At 54.2% G+C, this 13,351-nt stretch overlaps 1 protein-coding gene across 1 annotated transcript; it reads left to right on the top strand.

Annotated features, from left to right (window-relative positions):
* The first annotated feature begins 1,916 nt into the window (after nt 1-1,916).
* On the top strand, nt 1,917-12,677 carry BATF3 (basic leucine zipper ATF-like transcription factor 3). Its single transcript, XM_012781650.3, has 3 exons — nt 1,917-2,174; nt 4,792-4,896; nt 12,174-12,677. Exons 1-3 carry the CDS (start codon nt 2,097-2,099, stop codon nt 12,360-12,362), a joined length of 372 nt encoding a protein of 123 aa, XP_012637104.2. The 5' UTR covers nt 1,917-2,096; the 3' UTR covers nt 12,363-12,677.
* Nucleotides 12,678-13,351: the final 674 nt, after the last annotated feature.

A 13,351-nucleotide genomic window follows, 5' to 3' on the forward strand; every position in this document is an offset into this window, starting at 1 on the left:
AAATGCTAATCAGTTAACAACTCCTCCTTTAAATATTTTTGAAGAAACCCTTGCATAACTTAAGTCTGTATGAAGAGTCCTTGTGTGCTGGGACATGGTTCCAGGCTCCTGGGGAGAGACCAGGAAGGTGCAGCCCTGAAGGACTTAGAATGTGGTGTCGCTCAGGGAGAGCAGAAAAGTGGACACAGCCAGCCCGAAGCGTGGGAGAGCACCGAAATGTCCCCGCCGTGGTTTTACCCTGCCCTTTTCCATGCGCAAACAACATCGGGGAGTGGAATCACCTCTGAAAAGTCTGACCACTGGATCTAGAGGTTTTGCTATCTTGGGAGAGACGCCTTTTCGTTGTTCAAGAATGAGGGCTCTCAGCTGACCTGCCGCAATAAATGCACGGGGCGCTTGTGCGTCAGAGCAATGTGCTAGGCGCTCTGTGCGTTCCTGCTGGGATGCAAACTGTCAGCCCCGGGGCAACCACGAATTGCGCTGGGTGAAGAAATAGAAGGGAGACAGCAGAGATGACTCCGCGGCGCATCTCGCAGGTGTGACTCGTGCTGGCGTGTTGTGCGCCACCACTACGACTCTAAAGGGCTGAGCCCACCCTCTGTCACCCTGCCCTCCTGTCAGTTGGCCAAAGCTCCTGCTCACACGGGCAAGAATCCCCACTCGCCTTCCTGCAGGCAGCCAGGCGCCTCCCAGTTCACTCAAGCCGCTCTCAAAGCTCTGGCAAGGGTGGGTCTTCGGCCCTGAGGGAGGGCCAGGTGCACCGGCCTGGGAGTCAGAAATGCCCGTGCCCCGTGCCCACTGCGGCGGGCGAGCCGTGGGCGACCACACTCGGAAGGCACCTCTGCCCTTCTGCTCCGGTTCCCACCCGCCCGGGCAGACTCGCGGTTATCTTTCTTCCCTGGTGCTCACGGCGTGCAGACCACAGCCCGTAACCGCCAGCTTTTGCTCTGCTGGGACCAGGCACCACGGTCTTGACTTCGCATCTTTTAACGGATAGGCAGGTGGAGAGGAACACGCTGCACCTGTTCTCGGTGCCCGACTTGGCACGAGCGTGCGTGGCCGCAACTACACATCTTCACGCGTAGGCAGGGCATCTATCTGCCGCCTTGATCTTGGAAAAGAAAAAGGATCAGGTTCATTTAACCTTAACATGCACGGTCCAGATCCCTGAACCTGTCGCGAGTGACGTCCAGCGTGGCAGATTCGCCCGTCACCGTCCCTGTCCGGGACAACGTCCCTCCGAGCACCCTCCACCCAGGGAATTCACCCTGGGGCCGGCCCGCCCCGCTCCCTCCCACGGGCGGCGGGACCGGGAAGAGCAGGGTAGGTGCTCCCCGCAGAAAAGCCCTGGGGCGCCCGGGGCTCGGGGCCGCGCAAGTCGGCTGTCCCCTCCCCTGGCCTGCGCCTCCGGGGCGGCAGGAGTGAGAGTGGCGCCCGGATGACTGATGGCGGCGGAGAAAGTCCCCGGAGACCGTGACCCCCGCGCCGGGGGCCGGCGGGAAGGCGTGGCTGATGCGCAGGAAGATGCAGTGATGGGACCGGGAAAAAACCACTAACCCCAAGCCACCCACTCGAGTTTCTCAACCCCAGTTCCCCGAGAGCGGCCAAGGACCCCAAAGGCTGCGTCGCTGCTCCCTGACCCCCACCCGCCCTGGGCGTCGCCTCCCGTGGGTGGGCTTCACGTTCCCGGCGGGGTTTCGGGGCCGCCACGTGACTTCCACGAAGCGCGGGGCCCCAGCAGAAAGCCGCGGCAGGGGTGGCATTTGGGACCCCGAGGTGCGGCGAGAGGGCGGGGGAGGAGGAAACGAGGCGGGGGTGGGAGACCGAGGGGGCGGGGCAGACTCGGGGACGGGAAGGACGGCGGGCTGGGGCCGGGGTGGGGACACCGGGCGGTCGCGGCGCGGCGGAGCGGGAGGGCGGCGAGGAGGCCCGAGGGGGCGGGGCGCGGGGCCGCGGCCGGCAGGTGCGGGCGCCGGGATGCCCGCGGCGGGACGGCGTCTGTAGGCAGCGCGCCGCGTGCAGGGCGCCGCGGGCCGGGCGGCAGCTCCCCTGCGAGGCTGCGCGACGGGGCGGGCCGGGCCGGAGGAGCGCCCGGCATGTCGCAAGTGCTCCCGGTCGCCTGCAGCGTCCTGCAGAGGAGCGTTGCGACGCCCGGGATCCAGCCGCAGCCGCAGGTAGTGGGCTAGGGGACCGCGGGGTTGTGGGGATGGGGGCGCAGGAGGGGCGAGGAGGTGGGTGCTGGGGTTCCCTGGCGGGGACCGCTGAGGCGTGGGGGTGGAGTGCGCTCTCAGAGCCAGAGACGGCGGGAGTGCGGGCGGTCCGGGGACCCCGGCGCACGCACAGTGTCCCCGGCGCCTAGGATGGCCCCTGCGCCCCTGGGGGTGGAGAGACCCGAGGCCGCCGACGCCTGGCTGGGCCGCGCTCGGCCCAAGCTCCGCGGCACGTGGGCTCCGCGCTGCTCCGGGGGCCGCCCGGTCCTTGCGCCGCCTGCGCGCTGCAGCCCTTCCCGCCGCTCCGGGACGGGGCCAGAGGGCCGAGAGGGACAATCCAGCCCGAAAGGGTGGCTGGTCTCCAGCCACTCCCAATATCCACCCTCCTCTGCCTGCCGCTCGAATGGGGAAAGCAGGACCGGTCAGCCTGGGGGTGTGGGGTGGGGGCCTGCAGTGGGCAGACTCCACCCCCAGCGCTGGTGGAAACCCCTCGCCCCCATCCGGCCAGTCCTCTGCCCTGTCCCGGGCCACGTTTACAACTGCGCACTCAGGAACTGAGGATCACGTTGCCCTCAGGGATGGCACCCAGCGGCCTTGGGAGGAAGACTGAGCATTTTCATCCTTACTTCCCCTCCTCCCTGCCGCCTTCCCAGTTAGGTACCCGGCGCACAGAGTCATCAGGTGACACTAGAGTGTCACACAGAACTTGAGTTTGGGCCTCAGCTTTGCCACACACCTCTCCGGGCCTCAGTTTCCCCATCGGTAAAATGAATATAATATAAACCTCTCAGGGTTTTTGAGGACTAAAATGAGATATGATTAATAATATATGAATATCTCAAATCTGCTTCTGTCTGTGTTGATTAAATGTTTCTGCTAGGTCAGATAGGCGTGACTGCATGTGATAGGCGATAAGACCAATCCAGGTGGACTTATCAGCTCCTAGAGAGCAGTATGCAGGCTACTTTCTTGTGCCCTGTGACTTTTTCGATTATGGAGAATAAAAAGGCATGATATGGTGAAAAGCACTATGGGGGATTCAATTAAAACAATGCAACCTCAACAAAGGCAGGTAACTTCTTGAGGGCATACTGTGGGCCGGAAGCTTTGGAGCAAAATCTCATCTGTGCCAACCTTAAGCCTTAGGCTATTAGCTCAAAGGCTGCAGAGATCACTGGCCATGTGTGTAGGGCTTGTATCCCCAGTGGCTAGGAGATGCCTGGCACATGGTAGGCGCTCAGTTAATACACACTGAAAGAATTAATGAATCACATTTACAATAAATGAGGAAATTGAAAACTCACAGACTTTACATCATTTGCTCAAGGCCATATTGACATTAAGAGACAAAACTAGGATCTGTGTGACTCTAAAGCTAAAGTTCTGTCATTAATATCACATATTACCCCGAGATGTTCTGGTTGTATTTATCAAGACTTCTTTGCCTCTGGAAGACTACATTTTTACACCTGTCTCTGTTCCCGTAAGCTCTGTCTCCAGGCCACTTCTGTTTATTATGTGTGTTATAACACTTAAACCCTTATACTTCTTGCATATGCTGAAAATTCTTACCTGCAGTAACTTGGGGAGGTGATTTGGGTCTTTCTTGTTTGGACCAGCTCAAATGATAAGGAAATATATCCACTATTTTGGTTATCAGTATTTGCTATCCACTACTATTAATAACTGAGTGGCTCTCTTGTGTTTTTACCCCCACTAGCCTCTTTGCTTTTAGATTCTTTCAGGGTAGTATTTTTTCACTTTTGGTGTCTTTGCTTACAAGTTCTGGAAAGCAAATACTGCTGTACTTTTCCATGTTTTCTACAGCTGAATGAAGTGTTTTTACCATGGTGGATGCATTTTTCTGCCTGCCTGTTTTACGATCACTCTTAAAGGATTTGACTAAGTGTGGCCAAATCTCACATATAGCTAAGAGCTTTCAAGATACATCATAAACTTGCTTTCTGATTCACTCTGATCGCTGAAACAAAATGCCAGTCTAGCATTGTTCAAATGAGTACAATATCAGTGGAAGGGTAAGATCATTTGGTGTGTTGGCAGAGTTATGTGGTTGCAATTGGTTATAAGTGTCATCGTGATTTGCACACAGTATCAAAAGTACCTGTTTTTTGTGTAAGGGCTGGCAAACAGCCAGTTCCAGAAAGCTGATGGCCCCTGGTTTTCCCAGTCCCAGATGAACGACACTGCCACCACAACTCTTCCAGGCACACGCCCTGTGGGCTAGAGGTTTATGAACGTTGGTTTGGAGACCAACAGACCTGAGTTCCACTTCCCACTCACCCACTGCGATACCTGGAGCAAGTTCCTTAACTTCTCTGAGTTTCTTATTCCTCATCTTTTAAATGGTGGTCACCCCTACACATTTGTCAAGGTGGTCACGGGGTTTAACAGTTAGGCAGAGCTGCAGCCAGTGCTTCTTGATAAGGGGCTATCGTTGGCCCACTGATGTAGCAAGAAGCACTGCTGTAGACTGCACATAGCATGCCGAATCTCGGTGAGCAATGCCGAATGCAGAGAGATGGGGTCCCATCATCATTCCTCCCCTAATGTTTCCTCCCAGAGCCCTGAGGATGATGACAGGAAGGTCCGGAGGAGAGAAAAAAACCGAGTTGCTGCTCAGAGAAGTCGGAAGAAGCAGACCCAGAAGGCCGACAAACTCCACGAGGTGAGCCTGTGGTCGGGGCAGACCGCCTTAGAGCAACCAGGAAGGGCCATCCTCCACCCTCGCAGGGATGTGGGGTGTGACATCACTGTCCTTGTTATCATTAAGTCAGCAACACTCCTGTCTAATTCTGCCAGGTCATTCCAACCCAGCGTTCTGCTTCTTTGCTCACGGGCATCTTCATTTCTTGCTCACCCAGTGGGTACTTCTCATACTCAAGTCTCTTCTATTATAAAGCAAACAAAGCCTCTTCTTGACCCCGATTCCCTTTCCGGTTCTTGCCCCATTTCTTTCCTTCCCTCATTTCCCTGCTTCTTAAAACGAGCAGCTTACACCTGCTGTCTCTGTGTCTGCAGTTCCTGTTCATCCCCCATCCTCTGTGATTTCATTTCTGCTCCCTCTCCCCATCCAACACACATGTCTGTGCACACAGACATGACACACACACACACACATCCAACATGCATGCACACTATACAGTCTGCCCCACCATGACCACTAGTGCCCTGGCACTGCCCTGTCCAGGGCCCTCTTTATGGTCTCATCATCTTAGACCTTGCTGGAACATGTGGCATCTTTGACCTACCCCTTCTTGAAGACACCCCCTCTTTAGCTTCTGGAAGACCACCGGTTCCTAGTTTTCCTGACGCTCTTCAGTGCTTTGTTAGCTTTTCTACTTCTGTTTCCCTAAATGTTGGTGTTGACGAGGGTTTCAGACTCTACTCTCATTTCTTTTCATCCTGGAAGACTTAATCTATTAATCTGTTCTCCGGGCATCAGCTCCCAATGCTGATTACTTCAGGCAGGACCCCTGTCCTGGACCCTAGAACCCTCAGCTTCGACACCAGTGTAGACGTCTCCAGGTGGGTCTGCTGCAGGCAACAGCGCGTTGTGTCTGTTTACTCCAAGACTTTCTCTTCTTGCTGCCTTCAAATCGCAGTTAGTGGAGCGAACCATCTTTCTCATCACTCCAGCCAGGAGTCTAGGATTTATCCTAAGCCATCCCATTTTCCTTATGCATAAACCCACATAATTCCACAGCTAGGACATGGAACTGCTCCACACCAGGAACTGGCCTCAAAAGCATCCAAGAATCTATCCAGGAACTTGATGACAGTTCTGTGTTCTTGTCTTTGCACAGGGTTGGTGTGCATAATTAAAGATTTTGGCTGAGCTCTCTCCTGCTTTCTCCACGCTTCCTTGCCATAGATTGTCTCAGCAAGGCCATTCCAGGGCATTGACAGCACAGAGACCATGAGGCATTATGGGGAGAAAAGTGTAATCTCTGAAAACTCTTTTAACAAGGAACAGAGAACAAATTCAGAAAGCACAAGCTCCAGGGAGAGGTGACCCACTGATATAACTTCACACAGTGTGGCATAACTTATACCTGTCAGATTCTTTCCTGGAAGTAGGATGGGTAGGCCCAAGGAGGACTCTAGACTGGGGTCTCCAGACTAGGGTCAGGGAAGGTCCTCCCAGCCTTTATTCATTCTGTAAAATGTCCCAGAAGAATTGTGATACTCTTTGTGTCCTTTTGTCCTTCCCCTTTGCTCCGGAAGCAATTGTGGTTCTAGCTTCATGTTTAGCAATTAACCCCCAGAGGGGACATGTGGCTCAGAGTTAGTGCATGGCCCTGTATTCAGACCACATGTGACAGCTGGATGGCCAGGGGCCCTACCCCTCAAGAAGCTTCTAGATTATCTGTCTTGGACAAGATCTTTCATGGAGCAAGGTAGAGTAGATCCATTGCACAAGTACCAGGGCATCACCACTGGGTCACAGAGAGAGGAGGAAGATGTTATTCCTGTCCTTAGGATGCGGAGGATTCCCAAAGGAAAGTATGTTAGTTTCCTACTGCTGCTGTAACAATTTCTTGCAAATTTGGTGGCTTAAACCAATACAAATTTACTGTCTTATAGTTGGTGGTCAGACATCTGAAATGGGTCTCATTGGGCTAAGGTCAAGGGGTCAGAAGGGCTGCCTTCCTTCTGGAAGCTCTAGAGAAGATGCATTTTCTTGCTTTTTCTGGATTTTAGAGGCCTTCGTGTTCCTGGACTTGTGGTCCCCCTTGCATGTTCAAAGCCAGACAAGGCCAGTAGTGCCTTTCTCATGCTGTGTACTCTGACAGTTTGTCGCATCTTCTCTGACTCTCCTGACTCCATCTTTCACTTATCAGATGCTCAAGATTACATTGGGCCTTCCTAGAGAATCCAGCATGATCCCCCCCATTTTACCCTTCTTAATTACATCTGCAAAGTCCCTTTTGCTGTGCAAGGAAACATATTCACAGGTTCTGGAGATGAGCATGGACACATCTTTGAGGGGCCATTATTCTGCCTACCACAGAAGGTAACATAAATACTCAGGTAACTTTACTGCAGTGTCAAAAAAGACACCCAGAGGAGGAAGCACTGGGTCTCTCTCAATTTCTGTCCTTGTTGGATTTGATAACCAAGTGAAGCGGGTGCCTGGGAACTTAGGGGTCATACCCTACTTACTCCTGCTTGGTCCCTCTTAGCCCCATGGGTTGGAGAACCCTTCGGTAGGGTTCCCAGCCTGCTCTCCTGCCCAGAGAGTGTGTGTTGCATGACAGTTATGCCAGCTGCCCTTTCCAGAAGTGGGGTGGTTGGTCTGATGCTCAGTCCCTCCACAGGGGGGAACACTCCCTTCTTCCTTTCTCTGCCAGGCTAGAGGAATGGGTCAAGCTTATGCCCTGCTGGCAGGCCACTAGGGCCAGGCCAGCTTTGCTGGGAAACACAGGGTCAGGACAGTGGCTCCATCTGTATGCAGACCCCAAGCTGTGACCCTCACCTCACCCTCACTAGCCACACACAGGTGTCACCGGTCACAAGAGCATGTGAGGGGGTTGGCAACTGGCTTGGGAAACTAGAAGTTTGTTTCAAACCACCTGCAGAATGACAGGAATGTCATCTCCAAACCGAAGGGCAGGACGTGAATAGTCCCCTCCCTGTTCACTCCCAGCCTCCCTGCAGGAGGGCGCCATAGTCATGGGACCTGTGTCCTGCGTGGCCCACGGTTCAGTGGCATGACACTGAGTGGCTAAACCTACATTATTGGAGTGGAGCATCTGGTTGAAAAACAGGGTAAACAACACTTCTTTTGCGCTCTGGTGAGTTGAGTGCAGAACACCTACCACACTGCTGTGGGTCACAGCAGAAAGCCACCCGGGACCCCTGGGGCTCCTAGGCCACATCCAGGATGGGGACACCAAGCATGGAAACCGCCTCAAAGCTGGAGTGAGGCCAGCTCATTGGGAGGCAGCGAGAGGCCCAGAAAACAGCCACCTGATGATGACCGGGACTGCCTGCCACTGCCTGGAGGGAGTGGCCCATCCAAGGGGCTTTACTCTTTGATTTTTCTGTCCAGCACCGCACCGTGTGGGGTCGCATTCCTAAATATCTCAAAGTGACTCAAGCTCTGTACCTGCCTTTGCTGAATACCACGAGGGGGACCACTCATAGCAAGTGTTGATTAAAACGTCCGCTTTGCAGCAGTCCCACTCACCCCACTAGCACACCTCCCTTCTTCCTGAGCCTCTGTCACCTGCCAGCTCCAGCCCCAGCTCTTCCGAGTCTCTGGGCCACCTCCGTCACCTCCCGAGGACCGCCCATGAGGGCGGGGCCTCCGAGGAGGGAGAAGGGCTGGCGGGGAAGAGCCCAGCAGGTGCCGGGGTGGGAAGGGCTGGGGCACCTTTCGGTTAGAGCTTCCCCTCGGGGCCGCGGTGGCTGCCAGCGGGACTGCAGTGGTGTGTCTGCGCACCCCGGGGTCCCCTGTCGGTCTGCGAGTCATCTCTGCAGCCCGATCACACCTCTCGGGGGGATTTCATCCTCCATTCATCTCTGAACGTTAGGTGCGCGCCCGCGTCCAAGGTGACGAGTCACAGCCCGGGTGAACAGAGCCGAAAGGTGGCTCAGAAGTGGGTCAGACTGGTTCGACCCGGCACCCAAAGGTGTAAGACTGAGAGAGAACTCTGAGTCAGAAAAGGAAAGCGGCGATGCCATCCTCAAGAGCCCCAAATGCCACAAACTGACAAATGACTTGGGCAATATGGTTGTGGCATGTGTTGCCACGGTTTTTTCAGATATTGCACGTTCTAAGACACTGCTTCATGTCCGCGCCCACTTGATTTAGAAACTGACTATGACACTAATGTGTACAGCCCTCGCTGGTGACACAATTTTTCTGCTGGGAAGTGCTGAGGCTTGGGAATAGACTCATTGTAAAAATCCTGAGATCTTCCGGCCTCTTACTTCTGGTAACCACCATGGGGGAAATTTGGGCCCAGGCACTGCCAACCAAAAGCAGAATTATCGATGTGGCATGAGAATTGTTGCAAGTGACCTTGGAGTCAGGGAGCAGATCCCAAGTCTGTGTGACCTTGGAAAAGTCACTGGACCCCTCCCCTCCCCGCTTCTGTTTTCTGACTTGTGAAATGGGGTCTGTGTGTGGCTGTGTTCTGTCTTGATGCCTTTGCCTGCCCCGTCATTTCCTCTCACCTTGATTGTCATCTCTGGCCCCGGTACCCACCTCAGCTTCTTTCCCAGTCCTTTGATCCTGTCTTCTGCCTCCGTGGCACCCAGGACTCCAAGCACCCCCAGACGGCCCCTCGATCCAGGCACTGCCAAACGTCCCCTGGAAACTGCCAAAATTGTCCTAGTTGAGAACCACTGCCCCAGGCAGCTTAATTTCTGAGGCAGAACTGGGATTTGCAGTGATTTCACCACCTCCAATTTTTAGGTCTCTGCCTTGAAACTGTGTCCCGGCAAATACCCAGGAAGGCAGCACAGGAACCTCAGACCCTCCCGTGGCAAAGGTTCGAAACTCAGCGGGATTTGAGCTAGACTGATCGTCTCTCTGGAAACAACAAAGGGTTTAATGTTCTGTGCTTATTTTTTGTTTCCATTAAATCCAGTCATTTCTTCCCAGCATGAAGCGGGTTTCATTCTTTCCCCTTTGTTCCCATTCCCATTCTCTGGCCCCTTTTGCCTTCTCTCCCTGCTCCTCTTTTTTAGTTTTGTAGAACTGGTCTCACCAGAAGATTTGACTTCTCTTCTTCTTTTGGTTCTCTCAGCTCAGTCAGAGTCCCTCAGCAGATTTATGAGTAACACTTAAATCCCAGGAGAGAAAGTCCCCGTGAGGAAGGCAAATGGGGGGCCTGCTTGGTGGCTTGTGACAGGCAGCTCTGAAGACTCGGAGGGCTTTGGGGAAAGCAGTGGGACCTCAGGAAGGCGGCAGGCCTCAGGGCTCCTCGTGGTGGTGGCTTCCAGAGGCCAAGCTCGGAAGCTCAGAGCGTCAGTAATTGTAGAAAGGCAGTTGGAATATTCTGCCAAAGGAAGAGAGCTTTCTATTCTTTGCAATCTGGTTGAAAGTTTCGCTTGCTGGAACCACTCGAGTCTACGCTCCGATTCATTTGAAGGCGCAGGGCATTTCCAGTTGCAGGGTGGAGCCTCTGTGTGCGCATGCGTGCATGCGCTGTAGCCTCTCTCATCCCTCATCCCCTTCGTCCTCAGCCTCCACCCCCTCCTCCCATCCAGACCCTCCCCTTGCCCATGGGGGGCTTGTTGCTGGGTTTGTAGACTGACTTCTGCCTCCAGGACTAGAGCTTGTCAGAGGCCAGAGAGGAGCCAGAGGAGGCAGGGAGGAGGCCTGAAGGGGACGGGCCAGTGCCCCAGTGAAGCCACACTGACTGACCCAGGGCAGCCTGCAGGGAGAAGGCGGGAGGCCTGCTGGCCTGGAGAGTGTTCCAGACCACCCTGGGATCCTGCCTGAGGAGGGCTCAGATGGACTCCGCATGCAGCCCTTCTGGACGCCCCTCTACTAAAAATAGAAAAATTAGCCGGGCGTGGTGGCATGTGCCTATAATCCCAGCTACTTGGGAGGCTGGGGCAGGAGGTTGGCTTGAGCCCAGGATTTTGAGGTTACTGTGAGCTAGGCTGATGCCACAGCACTCTAGCCCAAGTGACAGAGGGAGACTCTGTCTCAAAAAAAAAGATTTTGCTAGTCTGAAAGATGCCCAGGTGAACAGAGTGACATTCACTGGAGATAGACATAAAGCCCTGCCCTTAAGCTCCACAACAACAGTCATCGTCCGAGCATAGACAGAGAAGCAGCTGGTGCAGACGAAGTTTGCACTTCTGTGCAAGCTCTGGGAGAGTCCCCGTTGGTCAGGTCCAGTACAGGGGAGGCCACCGCCATGCCTTTGCCCTTTGCAAAGTCCCCAGAATCATGCATTGCATTCTGGGAGCGACATTTTCTTGGAGATTCTGGAAAATTAGAGTGTGTCAGGGATGACCTCCAGGAGGGTAGAGGGGGTGCAAGTTTTGACACAGGGAACTCAGAGGACCTGAGACAGCTGGGCTCAGAGAATACCTAAGGGGAAGTGGTATGGGACTGTCTCCTACCATTTTAAGAACTGTGATGTCACCAAAAGTATTGGATTTACTCTTTGTGGTTCCGGCAGGTAGAACCAAGCCCACAGGTGGGTTTGAAGGATAGGGAGATTTTGGATCAGTACAAAGAGGAGCTTTCTAATAGAGCAGCTCAGAAATGACAAGGACTGTCCTTTAAAGGAGGGAGTGCCAGCACCGGTGGATGTCTGAGCTGGAATTACACATGCAAGGTTTCTACGTGGTGTGGCTTTGGTTCTCTCTGATCCCCTCCAGTTCTAAGCTGCTGTAAATGCTGCTACGGTAGAAACATAAGTGATGAGTGCTGGAGCAAAGCCAAGGCAAGGGATGTTTTCGTTCTTTTATTCCTGCAAGCGCTCACTTCCTGCAAGCAACAAACATGTTACTTTCCAAGTACAGTTCTGGGTGCTGGGGGTATAGCTGTGAACCCAACAGCCGCCTTCAGGAAGCAGCTCAGCAGTTGAGGGGACTGACTGCACAGGGGCAGGAGGGATCCTTTTTGCAGCGGTGGCAATATTCTGTATATTGATGAGCCCAGGTGTACATATTTGTCAAAACTCATTGCATTGTGCACTTAAAATAGATGCATTTTATTTTATGTAAATTGTACCTCAATAAAGTTGATTGGAAACACAAAGCCCTGCCCTGATGATTCCTTTATCCTAGTGAGAGGAGAGCGACACTAAGCAAATAAACAAATCTGAGTCGTGGAGGGGACACACAGGATGACACAGCTTTCCCGGGCGGGAGGTGAGCATGCCGGGCAGGGTAGAGCTGCCGGGAGGACGGAGGGAGGAGGAGGGGAATACGATTTCAGAACTGACTTGGTTCGTTCTCTGTCCTCCCCAGGAATACGAGTGTCTGGAGCAGGAAAACGCCGGGCTGCGGAGGGAGATCGGGAAGCTGACAGAGGAGCTGAAGCACCTGAGCGAGGCGCTGAGGGAGCACGAGAAGATGTGCCCGCTGCTGCTCTGCCCCATGAACTTTGTGCCCGTGCCCCCTCGGCCGGACCCCGTGGCCGGCTGCCTGCCCCGCTGAAGCCCGAGGACACGCCTCTGCCCAGCGAGGGGCCTCGGTCCATCTCACACGTGGGAGGAAGGGTTTTCTTCTGCAGCTGTGTACAGGGGGCCTGAGGCCAGGCCTCCTCCTGGGAGCTCCGGGGACAGCCGTGTCCCTGCAGACTGGGCACAGCACGACGCCCGCGGCACCCGACTCTCGGGGCTCTTGCGCGGGTCTGGCGGGAAGGCCACCCTCGGGAGTGACTTCTTATCCCTCTGGCAGCTGGCAGGTTCTGCCGTCCTGCAGAACGGTAGCCTCTAGTATTTGGATAATAAAGGTGGCGGTTGTCTCTCCTTTCTCCTAGTTCCTGGAATTTAGAGACACAATATATTTCCTCTTCCTGGAGATGTCATCACCTGTCTCCTCAGTTTGTTTGTGGCTCATGGGTCTTGCCTGGTCACTCCCCGACAGCCACATCCATTGATGATGGGGGAAGTGCCTTTAGGGGCCATGGCGGAGCATTGGCCAATGGGACTTCCCTGCCAGCCCTGGGCTTTCAGAAGTCTTTGACCCAGCCAGGTCAGGGAGGGGCATGCTGGGCGTGCCTCGTGTTTGTCTAATGCTTTGGATAGCTGTCCATCTCAGTCGGCTCTCATGCCGTGCTGACTGCCCTGGAGGGCTTTCTGTTCCAAGTTGGTTTTCTCAACTCTTCTGTCCACTCCCAAGTCGCCTCCCCATTCTGTGCGTAGGCATAGCATCGGAGGAAAACGTTATATTAGGCTGAATCACAATGGAGTGGGAGAGATCTGTCCCTCTATTTAAACAAACAGATATTTGGGTAGGTGAGAAGAGCAATTTCCTTTCAAAAGTCCTGTCTGTCCAATTCTATGCTTTCAGGAAAAACAGGAGCAAGCCAAGCTCAAGTTGGCACCAACTTCAAGCAAATTAGGAAGGCACTCCCCATCCTCCTCCAATTCTCTTTTTCCCTGGAACAGGGGCAGTTTGGAGGGTGGAGCCATCCCATAGTA

The sequence above is a fragment of the Microcebus murinus genome, chromosome 23, assembly GCF_040939455.1.
Source record: "Microcebus murinus isolate Inina chromosome 23, M.murinus_Inina_mat1.0, whole genome shotgun sequence".
Classification (NCBI taxonomy): domain Eukaryota; kingdom Metazoa; phylum Chordata; class Mammalia; order Primates; family Cheirogaleidae; genus Microcebus; species Microcebus murinus.